A 15,833-nucleotide genomic window follows, 5' to 3' on the forward strand; every position below is an offset into this window, starting at 1 on the left:
TTGGCCTTTAGTATCAGAGACTGTATTCATTTCCAAGAGTACTTAGGCTAGCACCTGATTCCCTGTATTTTTTTTTTCTATCAAAATTTGTTGGTTGAATTAGTCAGATTTTCTCTTGAAGACATTGTTCTCTCTGCTTCCATCATTACCTGAACTATTTTTCTGTGCCTTCTCTTAGAATATTCTTCACCTTGATATGCATAGCTCCCAGCCTTGTCTGTTCTTCTTATCCTACATATTTCTCTCTCTCTCTCTCTTTTCTTTTTTGTTAATCCTCATCCAAGGATATTTTTTCCATTGATTTTTAGGAAGAGTGAAAGGGAGGCAGAGGGAAGAAAGAGGAGGGTGGGAGGAGAGAGAAAGATGTGAGAGAGGCATATCAATTGGTTCCTGCACACACCCCGACCAGGGCAGGCGATCGAACCTGCAACTCAGGTTCGTGCCCTTGTCTGGGGATCACATCCCAGACCCTTCGGTGCTCAGGCTGGCACTTGATCCATTGAAGCGCACCAGCCAGGCCATATTGCTTTCTCTTGATAATGCTGCTAATGAATTGGAATATTTGATGGATGATGTTAGAATATCTTGTTTTTGTTTTTTATCCTATATACAGTTTTTCTTTCTAGTGATTATCTTCTAACATTTCAGAAAAAAATTAATTGTATAATTATAATAAGACACTATTAGAAAAAACATTTTTTTGTTTTTTTTGTTTTAAGCTATTTCAATAGGGAGGCAGTATAACATTAAGAGAGTGGCTCATTTGGTTAGGTGTCATCACCAAAAGATTGCTGGTTTGACTTCTGGTCAGGGTACATGCCAGGATTGTGGGCTCCATCCCCTGCAGGAAGCACCAATAGATGTTTCTCCCTCTAACCTTAAAAATCAATTTAAAAAAAGCACTTTTAAAAAATCTGTGGCTTTAATAATTATACTATATGGTTTAAATTCTGATTTCACGGTCTAATAGCATTGTTAACTTAGGTGTGCCTCAATTTTCTCATCTGTATAATAGAAATTTAAAAATTATCTGCCTATAAGTATTAATGTGAAAGTTAAGTGAGATAGTAAGTCCTTTTAACAGTGCCTAGCACATAGGAAGCACTTACTGGTAATAAGTGCTATTATAAAATACTAGTGCTCTGTAAGGTTGCAGAAAGGAAAATTACCTCACAGTATTGTATTTAAGGTGGTTTGTCGTTTTGAAACTTTTGAGGATTACTTCAGGGGTTTTAAGTGTTACAGGGTGATTTTACTTTTTGTTTTGCTTGGAATGGTGACCCAGGAATATGCCTGTAAGTGCTGGTATGATTATGATTAGCACACCTGTTTTCACTGGCCAGAATATTCTGGTTTGAATGATAAATTATATGTTCTTAAATATTGGTTAATATATCACAAATTCTGTTACCATATATATTTTAAAAATATTAGAATAAAAACACAAAGACAGGAAAAATGTACCATATAAAGTTTCATTAACAGCATATTTTAGGCAGAGAAAACTGAAAATTGACCATAACTATGAGAGCCTTGAAATCCTTAGTGAACTAAAATGGTTAAAAAATTTTTGAAGGCTATATGCATAAATCATATATAATTGCAATGATGAGAAAAGAAGTAAAAATATTCGTAGGCAAAAATTGCTTCTACTTGAAATATGCTTCAGAATGATTTTTCATGCTCTAGATTACTGAAACTTGGTTTTGGAATCAAATTTAATTTTTTTTCTCTTTTTTTAAGACTGTTTTAAAGAAGTCATTCATATACGTCTGGATGAACTTCTCCGTGTTTTAAAGTCTGTAATGAATAAACATCAGAACCTCAATTCTGTTGATCTTCAGAATGCTGCAGAAATGCTTACTGCAAAAGTAAAAGGTAAGAAAGATTATTAAAAGTGGGTTGATGAGGATAAAACATCCTAGTGATACATTTTCATTCATATTCACTACGGAGCCATCTCCTCGTGACATTTGTATGATGTGTATTGATAGGCGTTATGTTGTGTACTTCAATATTTAATATTCTCACTGACATACCTAAAACTCTTTCTCTTAAAAACAAAAACTTTTTTTTCGGCAGAAAACACTTTAAAAATACTAACTGAAATAAACTGCACAACTAATGTTTAAAATGTTTGTGTTTTTAAAGTGTCCATACTCTTTTGAAGTAGTCTAAATGTATACTAAATGTAGCTTGTTGTGTGAGGACAATTGATGCTAGAAAAGTTATAGTGACTAAACTTAAACTAGGGAACCAAATGGAGAAAAAGGAGACTTAATTTAGACATTATGTAAAGTGTGTGTGTGTGTGTGTGTGTGTGTGTGTGTGTGTGTGTGTGTAAAGCATGTGCTAAAAGAATCAAGAATTGGGACATTATTCTCTGTTAAATGACTTGCTGCCCCAACGTAGTAGAATTTATTAATCTGGGCTGCAGTATATAAGAAGGATTGAAGAAGTATATAAAAGGAGTTTTGGAGAAGAAATGAGACTGGAGGCACAGAGTTAATTTAGGAGATTTTTAGAAATAATGAGCTAGATGAGGATGGACAGTCTGAGCTAAGGCAAAAGCTGGAATGTGACAGTGTACAATATGGTTGTTACAGAAGAAGTAATGGATGTTGATTTGATGAAACATACCACGGGTTGAATATTAGGGGTTAAGTTGGAATTTGGAGTTGAAGATATGGACTTGAAAGTTGTTGTTGATGTTTAAGTGGTGATGGAAGAGGATTATACTAGCTCAGCCTGTGCAGAATAAATATTGGACTGAGTATGAGATCCCAGAGACAGAAGATAAGAGGAACCAGAGGAACACCTTAGAAGTAAGGAGATGATCTGGAGAAAGATGTCATGAAATTTAAAAGTGCAAGGTTCTAAGAAGTGATCTTCAGTGTTAAGTGTCCCTGATAGGTAATGTGAATCCAAGTAAAGTAATTATAAAAAGGGACTCCCTATGAATTGAATAAGGAAAGGAAAGGCTAGGCTTCATTGTGGAGCAGAATTACCTGTTCTGTCTCAAAGGCCAGATAGGCATTAACTGAGCGAGAGGGTGGTGTTGGAGACTGTGATAGAAGAAGCTTGTACAAGAACTCTGGATGTTGAAGAGTATGACATATACTTGGTGAACACACTAATATCTAGAGAGGGCAAATGGCAAGTGTCAAAGGGATGAGGCAGGAAGAGAAAAAAAAATCTTTTCAATAAAACAGTTTATACTTAAGAACTGCCTCCTCTACTTTTGACATAGACCTGTCCTGTTTGTGTGGTTCTCTTTTTTTTCTGTATTTCAAGTACTGGGGGGAAAAAGTAAATAGATAACTTCTGTTGTGGCTTTTTAAAATTTGCTTAATAACCACATTTGTTTTTAAACAGACTGTTTATAAGTGCCATTTAACTTAACTTAGATAGGGAAATTTGTGTCTATAGATAGTAAAATTTCCATGCTTGGAAATAGCAACCACAGTTCATTCAATTGTTGTCAGTAGCTATTGTGTGCAGTCAGGATGTCCTGGGGAAGGAGTGTGCTTGTGCATGGTTGGTGTCCACATTCCAGAAACAGACTTGAAGAAAGTGGCCTCTCAGCTGCCTTGAAGATTTTTTTTATTTTTTATTTTTTTTCGGTAGTAAAGCAGTCTTTTGAATATTATTTCCCTCTATGACTGTCTTTACCCTTGGGATTATTGTTAGGATTTTACTTTTGTGTTTGATGAAATTGAAAAGATTACTTTGTTGGGAAACTTATTCTGGTTCAATAGCATTCCATGAAACTAGAGACTAGAAAACTTTAAAAACTTATGTTGTATTTGGTGTAAGTTTGTTTTTAAATACCCCCCCACACACACTCTTAATAAAGATTAACACTCTTAATCTTTTTTTAATATATATTTTATTGATTTTTTTTACAGAGAGGAAGGGAGAGGGATAGAGAACTAGAAACAACAACGAGAGAGAAATATCGACCAGCTGCCTCCTGCACATCCCCTACCAGGGATGTGGAATAGAACCTGGGACCTTCCAGTCCGCAGGCCTATGCTCTATCCACTGAGCCAAACCGGTTTTGGCAGCACACACTCTTATTCTTGAGGTTATCAAAAAATATATTTGATACCGCAAATGAAAAATATTCAATGACCTAAGAAAATAGAATCAAATCAGAGCCTATTTAATTCTTTCTTTTGATGATGATTTAGTTTTCTAACCCTGGACAGGCATGGGGGAGGTAAAAACTATTTTTGAATGTCTATTTTGTGTCAGTCTAAGTGTTTTTCATAAGCTTCCTACTTTAATATTTTCAAAAATCTGTAAGGCAATTTTTATTTCTATTTTAAAAAGAAGAACATAAAGGAAAACTGTTGTATCAGAAAGTGTCAGGAATCTGGAGAATGTCTTGCCATAACCTCCTGATTACATTTAGAAAACAACTATGACTTGTCTTGCTTTGTAGATATTAACTTTCCAATGCATTTTGCAAATATACCAAACTGTTAAAAAAAAAAAATTACGTATAAATGCAGAACAACTTTAGAATAAGAGAGGTATAAACTTGTTTGTGTTACTGCAGGTTTGAATGCATGAAATTCCTCCACTTCTATCAATAAGTATAAGTGAAAAATTGGAATCTCACTCCTCGTATTTTATATTTTAAGTGTGAAATTTACCTCTTATTAACTTTAAAAGAAAAATCCTTAACTTTTCCTCCTTCATTCTAGTAGTGATCTGTATTTCCTGTTTCTCCTGTTTCCAAACAGGAAGTTCAGTCAGATGAAATATTTGGAATATGATAAGAGAGATAGATACAGCTTATTTTTGAAGTAGATAAAGACATCTTTAGCATGCAGTAATTGATTATGTACTTATGTACTTTTATTTTCATTAGTATTTACAAATATTTTTGTCTTATTTGTAATGTAAATTAAATTTCATTTGTAATATAAATACTTCATAATCTGTGCTTGGCCTATATTTAAAATTTGGTCAATGAAAAAGAAAAATAAGCTTTATTAACATATTCAAAATTAGAAGCCTCATGTTTTCTTTTTGTTTTGAAAAGTTAATTTTTAATAGGCAATTTATTTCTACCAGGAGTGGGGGACTTCTTTCTGCCAAGGGCCATTTGGATATTTATAATATCACTTAAAGTCGGGTGCATGAAATTCGTGCATGGTGGGGGAGTGTTCCTCAGCCCAGCCTGTACCCGCTCCAATCTGGGACATCCCTCTCACAATCCAGGACTGCTGACTCCCAACCACTTGCTGCCTGCCTGCCTGATTGCCCCTAACCTCTTCTGCATGCCAGCCTGATCACCTCCTAACCACTCCCCTGCCAGCCTGATTGCACCTAACTGCTCTCCTCTGCCAGCCTGATTGTGCCTAACTGCCCTCCCCTGCCGTCCTGGTCTCCCCTAACTGTCCTTCCCGGCAGCCCTGGACACCCCCAACTGCCCTCCCCTGCTGGCCCGGTAACCCCTAACTGCCCTTCCCTGCTGACCTGATCACTCACAACTGCCCTTTCTTGCCAGCCATCTTGTGGTGGCCATCTTGTGTGTGGGAGTTATGGTTAATTTGCATATTACCTCTTTATTATATAGGATTCCCAGGCCATACAAAATTATTATCTTAAAAATTAGCCTGCAATATTTGGCAAAACATTTAATTCAGCCCTACTGCCTTGGCAGGGCCACATCAAATGATTTTTCAGGCCTTATATGGCCCTCAGGTTGGATGTTTCTCACCTCTGATTTACACAGTTGATAATGGAAATAGTGTAAAAGAGTATGTAGTGGTGAAGTTTTCTAGCTCAGATACTTAGCCACCATTACTACTTTCCCTAGATAAGCAACAGTTGTTACTGGTTTTTTGTGTATCTTATTATGTATATGTAAGCAAATACAATATGTTCTCTTTTTTACCTTTTTACACAAATCATAGCATTCTGCTCCTTGCTAATTGTCCTGAGTTATCTGTACATAAAGGGTCTCTTTTGTTATTTGTTTTATTTTTTTCAAAGCTGCATGGTAATCCATTATATTGATGTACTGTAATTTATTTCATCAGTTTATGACTAATAGATCTTTGGATTGTTTTCCATTTTTTTTCTGTTACAAACAATGCTTCAGTGTTAATTCTTAGATAGGTAGTTACTGGATCAGAGAATGTATGTGCATTTATATTTTGGATATTGCCAAAGTGTCCTCCATAGAGATTTCTCTTTCTGATAGCAGTGCTTGACAGGGCTGATTTTCTGCACCTTTGCCAACAGAGTTGGTTATAAAGCTTTCTTATCCAACCTTTGTATATCTAGTTACAGTAAAAATTGGTATATCAGTGTAGATTTGATTTGTATTTTGAGTTTAAGTATCTTTTTATATGTTTCAGAGCCATTTGTACATCTTTTATATCAATTGACCCTTTACCCATTTTTTCCTGATGGTTGGTCTTTTTTTTTAAATATTGATTTGTACAAAGTTTGTGTAAGTGGAATTAGTCCTAATTTTTTATATAAGTTGAATATTTTCTTTAGTTTATTACCTTTTCATTTGCATTTTTTTTTTTTAATTTTTACACTTAAATTTATCAATCCCTTGTATGGTTTTTTGGTTTTAGAAATTAGGAAGGACTTCTCTGCTCTGAAATTATAATAGCATTCTCCATTGTTCCTTCTAAAGTTTTTATGGTGTCTTTTATTAAATAAGTCTTTGATATGTTCTAGAGCAGTGGTCAGCAAACTCATTAGTCAACAGAGCCAAATATCAACAGTACAACGATTGAAATTTCTTTTGAGAGCCAAATTTTTTAAACTTAAACTTCTTCTAATGTCACTTCTTCGAAATAGACTTGCCCAGGCCGTGGTATTTTGTGGAAGAGCCACACTCAAGGGGCCAAAGAACTGCATGTGGCTTGCAAGCCACAGTTTGCCAATTACGGTTCTAGAGTATCTCCATGTCTAGCTAATTTATCAAATAATATATCTTTTCCTACTGATTTGTTATGTCATCTTAATATAAATACACTGAATTGTCACACATATTTCTATCTATTTATGGTCCTTTTTGTGTCCCATTGATTTGTTAAGTCATGTGCCAATACTACACTGTCTCTATTGTAGTTCTATAGTATGTTTTATTATCTGATAAGGGTAGCTCCTCTTTCCATTATTCTTTTTGTTCAGGATTTATTTTTCTGTGAAGATATTTTAATTACCTTGTCTAGTTCCAAAAAATATCTTGGTAGTTTTAGAGTGATTTGTGTGAAATTTATAAATTAAATTAAAGAGAATTTATGTACTTAGCATTTCTGCCTGAGAATATAGTACGCATTTCATTTTAAGTTTTCTTTTATTTTAGAAACAACTTAAAAGTTTTCATTTTGTAAATTTTGTAGCTTTTCCCCCCCCTCAGCATTTTCCCTGTATATAAATGCTGAAATTTTTCTTTTACTATATCTTTTAATTCAGTAATTTTCAAACTTCAAATCTGTTTTATGACATCAAGTTGGCGGACTGTGACCAGAATTTTTAAAGTATGAAAGGGAATAGAACAGGAAAATCACAATGCAACACTCATTGAATAAGACTTAAGGATGTTTAAAAAATGTTATATTATATAACAGAAAACTTATATGAATACTAGTGGCCTGGTGAACGAAATTCGTGCATGGGGTGAGGGGTCCCTCAGCCCAGCCCGCACCCTCTCCAATTAGGGACCCCATCGAGAATGTCCGAATGCCAGTTTAGGCCTGATCTCGCTGCTGGTTTAGGCCCGATCCCACAGTCAGACGCAATCTGGGACTGCTGGCTCCTAACCACTCATCTGCATGCCTATCTGTCTGATCTCCCCTAACCTCTCTGTCTACCTGCCTGATTGCCCCTAACTGCCCTCCCTTGTTGGCCTGATCTCACCCCCAACTGTTCTCCCCTGATGGCCTGATCTCACCCCCAACTGCCCTCTTTGCCTCGGCCCCCACCACCATGGCTTTGTCCAGAAGGAAGTTAGACATCCAGAAGATAGCTGGTCAACCCTGTCTAGCATATTGCCCTTTTATTAGTATAAATATATTATATAGGATAGGATTGCTTAAATGAGGGGGTAGGGAGTCTTTTTCAGTAGGAGGAGATGCTCTTGGCAGAAAAAATGCATAATCCCTATATCTGGACTGATAGCCAGCCATATGCACTATACTGCCAAACCAGTCATTAAAAAATTGAACTGTTTTTTTACACCTTACACCAAACAGCTATTGCCTTTAAAGCCCGTCTTCAGTCCCCACCTTATGTTCTGTCTTCACAGTTCACCCAGATTAGGTTCTGATTGGTCTGTTTCTATGCCAGTCAGTGTCAAAAGCTTTGCCTCTTAGGCAGCCATTGGTTCCTCACAGTTCACCCAGATTTGGTTATGATTGGTCGGTTTCTATGCCAGTCAGCATCTCCAGGCCTATCTCCGGGCCTGATCAGAGAGGCAGAGCTTATCAGCAGCTCCTGAGGAGGCCCGGAGAGAAAGAGAGGCATAGCTGCTGGCCAGGCCCAGAGAAAAAGAGCAAGGCAAGGGCTCATCAACAGCTGCCATGGAGGCTACGGATAAAACCCTGCTTCTCTCTCCAGGCCTCTTCTGGGCCTGATCCCCGCATCCCCCTCGGCAGTCAGTGCTGGGTTGAAGCGCCTGCAGCAGTGGCAGTCAGTGTTGGGCCACCACAGCACTGACTGCAGGACTGACTTCTGGTTGGTCGAGTGTTTGGTCCTTGTGGACCCTGGTTTTTATATATTAGGATGATATACAAGGTCATGATGTAAAATGTTTTTCTTACTGAAGATGGTGGTAAAAAAAAAAGTTTGAAAGTTGCTATTCTAACAAGTGTAAGTATGAAAGCTAATTATGTGATTTCTTAAAAATATACTCTGTGTGTCTTAGCACTTATTGTTGAGACTTAGTAGGCAACCCAATGGAGAAAATTATTTGTACCTGGATGAAACTTCTGATGAGATTTTGAAGAAGGACTAATAGTGGGATGAGAATAGAGACAGAGACACTAATGAACAGGCTGTTTAATAATCCAGACTAGAGATACATTGTGGCCTTTTCAACTAAATCAGTAGTAATGGGAATGGAAAGGAGAGGAAACTTATTTCAGAGGCATTTAGAAAACTAAGCTAATGAACTAAGGAATGTATGGAAAATAGTAGGTTTGAGGAACAGAATAGAAAGATAAAGTGTTTAGTTCAGGTTGAGATTGTAATGCTGGTGGTTAAAAACTGGGAAATGGGGAAGGAATATATAAAACAGACTGTTAGAAAGGTAGATATAGAGTAGAGCTTAGAAGTTAAAACTAGACAGGTAGTTTAAGAATTCACTCCCTTAAAGGTATGAGAGTGAATGAGGTTCTGTGGGGATAACGTATAGAGAAGAAAGCCAGGGTGAAAAGTGCAGACTGAATGGGAACAACTGTATAAAGTACAAATTGTCTATAGATATAGAACATAAAGATATTTACATTTACTAATTACCAAGCACTGTACTTTATCTAGGTGCTTTACACTTTCTCTGTTGTTCCTTTCAATAATATGCCATTGTGCATACCAAGAATTGAAGTTGGGTAATGTAGGTGACATAGGAAGTAGTAGAGGTCAAATTTGAACTCAGGTCTGAAACTCTGAAGCCTTCTTGTAATTACTATGCCACATTGTTTAAAAGAGCAGAGTACTTCAAGATGGAAGGAAGTGTATAAAATTTATAGAAATAATAGCTTACATTATTGAGGATGTTCTTACTGTATGCCAGAAACAGTTGAGGTCAATACTGTTGTTATATCAGCTCCTGTTTTGCAGCTAATGAAGCTGAAACATAGAGAAGTTTGTCCAAGGTTGTATATGTATTAAGTGGTACGAGTTGTTGAGCATTGTAGAATAGTTAAGTGGGATAGAATTTTAGAATAAAAAAGGCCTCCAACTTTGACTACTAGGAGGTTATTGTTGACAGTTATTCAGTGGTATTGAGTAAAAATATTAACTAACATTTATTGAGCATTTTCTGTGTAACAGGCTCTGTTATTAAGTTCATTCAATCTTCATTACTGTTCTTGAAATACATATTATTTGTTTTATAAATGAGGAAACTGAGGCACAGAGCAGTTAAGTTACTTAACCAAGTAAGAGACAGAGTTAGGAGTTAACCTAGGTGGACTGATTTCAGAGCCCAAACTACTACCAGTGGGCTAAATCTGGCCTGCTGCCTGTTTTATTGGAACACAGCCACTCTTATTTGTTTGTGTATCATTGTATCTTGTTTAAATTTGACTCCTTTAGGCAGAATTGAATAGTTGCAACAGATGGTATGGTCTGAAAAGTCTAAACTATTTATTATCTACCTCCTTACAGAAAAAATTTTCTTACCCTTGATAATCATTAAACTGGATGGAAAGTAAAATCTGGATGAATGCAGTCATGACCTATTTATAGAGGTTTGGCCTGTATTTAAAGGGTAGAGTTAGATCAGTTTTGACATGCATATTCTTTTGAAACCATCACAGTCCAGATAATGCATGTTTCTTTGTAATCCCTCCTCTCTGTGCCTCCCTGAGCTTCCTTTTCCCAATTTGATAAGTTGTGTTTTCTTTTAATTTGTGCAAAAATACTTTCTAATTTCCTCTTCTTTGATTCATGAATTACTTAGAAGTGTTATTTAGTTTTCTAATATTTGAGGATTTTCCCAAAAATCTTTCTGTAATCTCTAATTTATTCCCATTTAGTCACAGAACATATTTTGCCTGATTTGAATCCTTTAAAACCAACTGAGATGTGTTTTATGGCCAATAATATGATAAATATTCACCTTGGACTTGAAAAGAATGTATTTTGTTATTGGGTGGAGTGTTCTATAATTATCCATCTGGTGAAGGTGGCTGGTGAAGGTGGCTGATAGTATTGTCGAAGTCTTCCATATTCGTACTGATTTTTCATCTATGTTTTCTGTCAGTTATTGAGAGGTTTACTGAAATCTCTGGCATTACTGAGAATTTGTCAATTTCTCATTATAGTTCTATTAGTTTTTGCTTCAGGCGTTTTAAAATTTTTATTAGGTGCATGAATGTATAGGATTATGTCCTTTTGATAAATTGACTTCTTCATCATTATTAAATGACCTTCCTTCTCCCTGGTAGTTTCCTTTGCTCAGAAATCTACTTTGTGTGATATTAGGCAGTAAGCTGGGCTCACCGCATTTGTTTCTAGACATTCAAAACTTTGTTGCCTGATAGCAAGTGTCTTGAAAACTGTTGTCTCATATATTTTGTTACAGGTTTCTTTTAGTTCTTTTAGGTAGAAGTATAAGCCTATTTTTCCATTTTAGCCAGAACAGAAGTCCAAAAATATTTTTTAAATTAATTATGGTGGTTCTCAGGTTTTTCTTTTTGTTTGTATTGGGGATACTTAGAACAGTGTTTCCCAACCTTCTCTCATGATGAGAATCACCTGGTGGGGTTGTTAAAACACAGATTCCTGAATCCCAACTAAGAAGTGCTAAACTAGAATTTTTGGGAACATATAGGTAAAATTGCATACCTAACTTAGTGCTCTGTATATAAAATCTGTCTTAGAGCACTAGTTAAGTATACAATTTTACCTATATGTTCCCAAAAATTCTAGTTTAGCACTTCTTAGTTGGGATTCAGGAATCTGTGTTTTAACAACCCCACCAGGTGATTCTCATCATGAGAGAAGGTTGGGAAACCTGACTTAGAAGACTCTAATGAAAGATAGGGACCTTAGCCCCTCATATCGACAAAGGCTTATACATGTAAAATCTTGATTGTAATTTCATGAGGTTTGCAGGCTTAGGGTTTATTTCATCCCTACTCAGAGATTCTTACTTTCCAGCAAGTATTTTCAACCCTAATTATATGTTAGAATCACCTGGGGAACTTCAATAACTAACCATGCTTTACCCTGACCTATGAAATCTGAACCTTTAGTAGTGGGACCCAGACTTTGGTTTTAAAACTCCATAGGTAATTCTAATGTGCAGCCAAACTTAAGAACAACTCTATTTTAAGACAAAGAAGTGACTTCCTCTCCACTTGGTTTCTCTACCTTCCCTTTGATGGCAAGTATCCTAGGGAAGATAAGATATATATATCTTGGGGGACGCCAGGATATAGGAAGCCAGTTGCTTCTTAAACTCAACCTAACTAGAGTGGGTTACTTTTTAAAAATTGCTAATCCCACATTCAGATATTGTTCTGATAAATTGTATCTAGATTTTTATCAAAAGTGCACACAGATATTATAATAAGAAACCTTTTTCAGTTCTTTCACAATTTGATTTAGCAAAATTAAAAATGTTAGAATATCCCTCTGGTAAACAGAAGACAGCTATATATCAACTAACATGGACCGCAGCACCCAAAGGCCTGCAAGAAATAAGGCTATAAATAAGTAGGAATTTAAATTTTCTAAAACTTTGGGTATTTTTTTATGTGCTTGCTTTGTATTTAGGTTTTATGCTATGTCAAATGTATATATATATATGACTTAAGTTATTGGTAATTCATAGTGAAAAATGTACTTCATGTTGACTTAAGTAAGCCACAGTGTGTGTTTAGCTGTTTTTAAAAAATTCCATAAAGCAAGAGAAAATAGCACAGAGCACTCTTAATGAGAGAATTCTGGTGTGACATAGACTCTGGGATTCCAAGACTGATTGATTTCATATTGAGTCACTTAGATGTGTCAAATTATGTAATACATGGAGTAGTCAGTGTGGAATGCCAGTTACTTTTGTGTAAGCTAATTTTTTGGTATGATTTTTTTTTAAATGAAGATCTTGAACATTGTGTCCTTTTTGTGTATTAAGCTGTTCATTTTCTGATGATTCTATAAGTAATGGTAGATTTGTAAGGGTTTAAGTGATTTTATATAAATCTGGTTTAAAATATTTTCTTTGTCATTGATTTTAACCAACTTTTACCTATAGCTGTGAACTTCACAGACGTTAATGAAGAAAACAAAAATGACCTCTTCAGAGAAGTGTTTTCTTCCATTGAAACCTTGGCCCTTACCTTTGGGAATATGTAAGTAAGAGGACTCTCATTTAACAAATTTTGGGCCTACATATCTTAGTGAGTGTTATGTCACTTAATTCAGTAAATACATATTAAGTAAATTGTTAACCAATATAAAACAGGATCACTTTGGAAAAGCTATATACTGTGTTGATTTAATATTATATTTGAAGGTGTCTTTAGAGCTATTTATGAGCAGCATTGATTTGCAAGTGACTGTATGGGTTATGTAAATAGAGTCTTAGGAATTTATTTCTAAGGATCTTATTTAAAAAATTTATTCTGGATGACATATTGAATGTAAATCCTGTGACATAGCAATGTAATGACTCGTTTTTTTCTTTTTTCTTTTTTTCTTTTTTTTTTAACCTCCCTTAATAGTCTGACGAACTTCCTTATGGGAGATGTAGGCAATGATTCATTATTTCGACTGCCTGTTTCTCGGGAAAGTAAGGTAGGGCAAATTTGTGTGAAAGCAAAGATTTTAATATTTTTAACTTAATATTTCAATAATTTTCTAATCTTAATCTCAGCATACTCTGTTATAGTTTTTTATCTTAGCAAGAAAAACATATCAATTGATATTAAATATTATAATTTACTAGAGCCAAGTACATGAAAATTCATGCTTGTCTATAATAATAAAGGCATAATATGCTAATTAGACCAGACAGCTGATTGACCTTCTGGTCGTCATTCCAGACAAAACCACCACGAGGGCTGAGGCAGAGGCAGTTAGAGGCAATCAGGCAGGCAGATAGAGTGGTTAGGGGTGATCAGGCAGGCAGGCAGGCCAGTGGTTAAGAGCCAGTGATCCTGGATTGCGAGAGGGCTGAGGGACCCCCTATGCACAAATTTTGGGCTGAGGGACCCCCTATGCACAAATTTTGTGCACCCGGCCTCTAGTCATATAATAAAATGGTAAAAGGGCTGGAAGAGATAGGTCTTTGTCTTCTGTTTAAATAGCAATCTATTTAAATTGCTTATATAACTTCCTAACTAATATTTTTGAGATCTGCAGAATTTAATGTTTTGAATGGATTCATTAACATTAACTAATGCTGTTAGTAAACCATGAGGTTATTTATTCTTGGACCTTGAGAACTGCTGTTGTAAAAAGTTATATAATTCTTATAAAACGTTCTGACATTTGAACAGAATTCTCAGGCCCTTTGAGTTCTAAATACTTGAGATTCTTTAGCAAGAATTATGTCAGAGTAACAAATTAGAGTGAAAAAATTCTGAAGCAAAAATCTGTTACTTTCTGCTCTAATTTTAAATTTGTTTTCTTACATGTTATAAGTCTTTTGAAAATGTTTCTGTGGAATCAGTGGACTCATCCAATGAAAAAGGTAATGCTTAAGGTACTTTAAACCTTTTTTGAACTCTTTGCAGTTAAATTCAATAAATGTTTTGAATTTTGATAAACATTTTGGATCTCTTTCTGCTTAGTAACCTAATATATTTATCTTAACATAAACAGACATGCAAAGTTTTACATATGAAACTTAAAGAAAAAACCCTGCTGGAGTAGATACTATGATGATAGTTACTGATCAAGAATTATTGGGCTGGCCCTAGCTGGTTTGGTTCAGTGGATAGAGCGTCAGCCTGTCCTGGGTTCGATTCTAGTCAAGGGCACATCCCTGGGTTGCAGGCTCAACCCCCAGTAGGGGTTGTGCAGGAGGCAGCCAGTCAATGATTCTCTCTCATCATTGATATTTCTACCTCTCTCTCCCCTCTCCCTTCCTCTCTGAAATCAATAAAGATATATTTTTAAAAAAGAATTATTGGGCTGGTAACTTGATGTGTAATAGAAATACACATTAGGATCAAGAGTAAATTTTAATTTAAGTTTAAACTGTGACTTTAATTCTAAATTTGTTACTTGTATTTTTTAAACTTGTTTTTATTGAAGAGCATCTTAGAATTTGAATGTTTCTTTGTGTAAAATTACATGCTCATATTTAATATGTGCTTATCTTAATATTTTTATTTTCAGTAAATTTTTCTCCTGCAGAACTAGACAGCATGCTGTTAAAGAACACTGACTCTGTAGAACTGGCTTTGTCATATGCTAAAACTTGGTCAAAATATACCAAGAACATAGTGTCATGGGTTGAAAAAAAGCTTAACTTGGGTAAGTGGGCCTTTGAAGCATCTGACTAAATTGGGGGTGTAAGAACTAAATTGTTTGCAATTCATTTGCTACAGACTATGAGTAATATGATTCCAAATTAATAGCTATCTCATTGTAGTGAATAAAATCATTGTCAATTTTCTCTTCTTGAAATAAAGACTTTTCCTACAATAAATGTACTTAGCAAACATTACTATAGAGCAGCCAACTACATCTCGGGACACAAAAGATAAATAGCATACTGTATTTGCCTTTAAGGAATTCATACTTTAGTGGCTAAAAGAAATGCAATCCTAGCTAATAAATGAGTAATATGCAAATTGACTGTCACTCCAACACACAAGATGGCTGCCCCCATGTGGACACAAGATGGCCAGCAGGGGAGGGCAGTTGGGAGGGACCAGGCCTGCAAGGGAGGGAAGTTGAGGGCAATCAAGCCTGCAGGGGAGAGCAATTAGGGGGGACCAGGCCTATACGGGAGGGCAGTTAGGGGCAATCAGGCTGGCAGGGGAGTAGTTAGGGGGTGATCAGGCTGGCAGGCACAAGCGGTTAGGGGCAATCAGGAAAGCAGGCAGGTGAGCAGTTGGGAGCCAGCAGTCCTGAATTGTGAGAGGGATGTCTGACTGCCCATTTAGGCCCGATCC

At 35.8% G+C, this 15,833-nt stretch overlaps 1 protein-coding gene across 12 annotated transcripts in view; it reads left to right on the forward strand.

Annotated features, from left to right (window-relative positions):
• Positions 1–15,833, forward strand: part of ARHGAP29 (Rho GTPase activating protein 29) — a 78,401-nt gene that overhangs the window by 28,829 nt on the left and 33,739 nt on the right. For 6 of the 12 annotated variants that reach the window (XM_036444159.2, XM_036444161.2, XM_036444164.2 and 3 more), the window contains 5 exons: positions 1,744–1,878; positions 12,962–13,058; positions 13,431–13,503; positions 14,353–14,401; positions 15,052–15,189. In XM_036444159.2, coding sequence (XP_036300052.1) covers positions 1,744–1,878; positions 12,962–13,058; positions 13,431–13,503; positions 14,353–14,401; positions 15,052–15,189 — 492 coding nt within the window. Of the gene's footprint in view, positions 1–1,743; positions 1,879–12,961; positions 13,059–13,425; positions 13,504–14,352; positions 14,414–15,051; positions 15,190–15,833 lie in introns of those variants that run through there. The other 6 variants (XM_036444162.2, XM_036444163.2, XM_036444166.2 and 3 more) reach the window with 6 other exon arrangements.

The sequence above is a fragment of the Pipistrellus kuhlii genome, unplaced genomic scaffold (genome assembly GCF_014108245.1).
Source record: "Pipistrellus kuhlii isolate mPipKuh1 unplaced genomic scaffold, mPipKuh1.p scaffold_m20_p_2, whole genome shotgun sequence".
Classification (NCBI taxonomy): Eukaryota; Metazoa; Chordata; class Mammalia; order Chiroptera; family Vespertilionidae; genus Pipistrellus; species Pipistrellus kuhlii.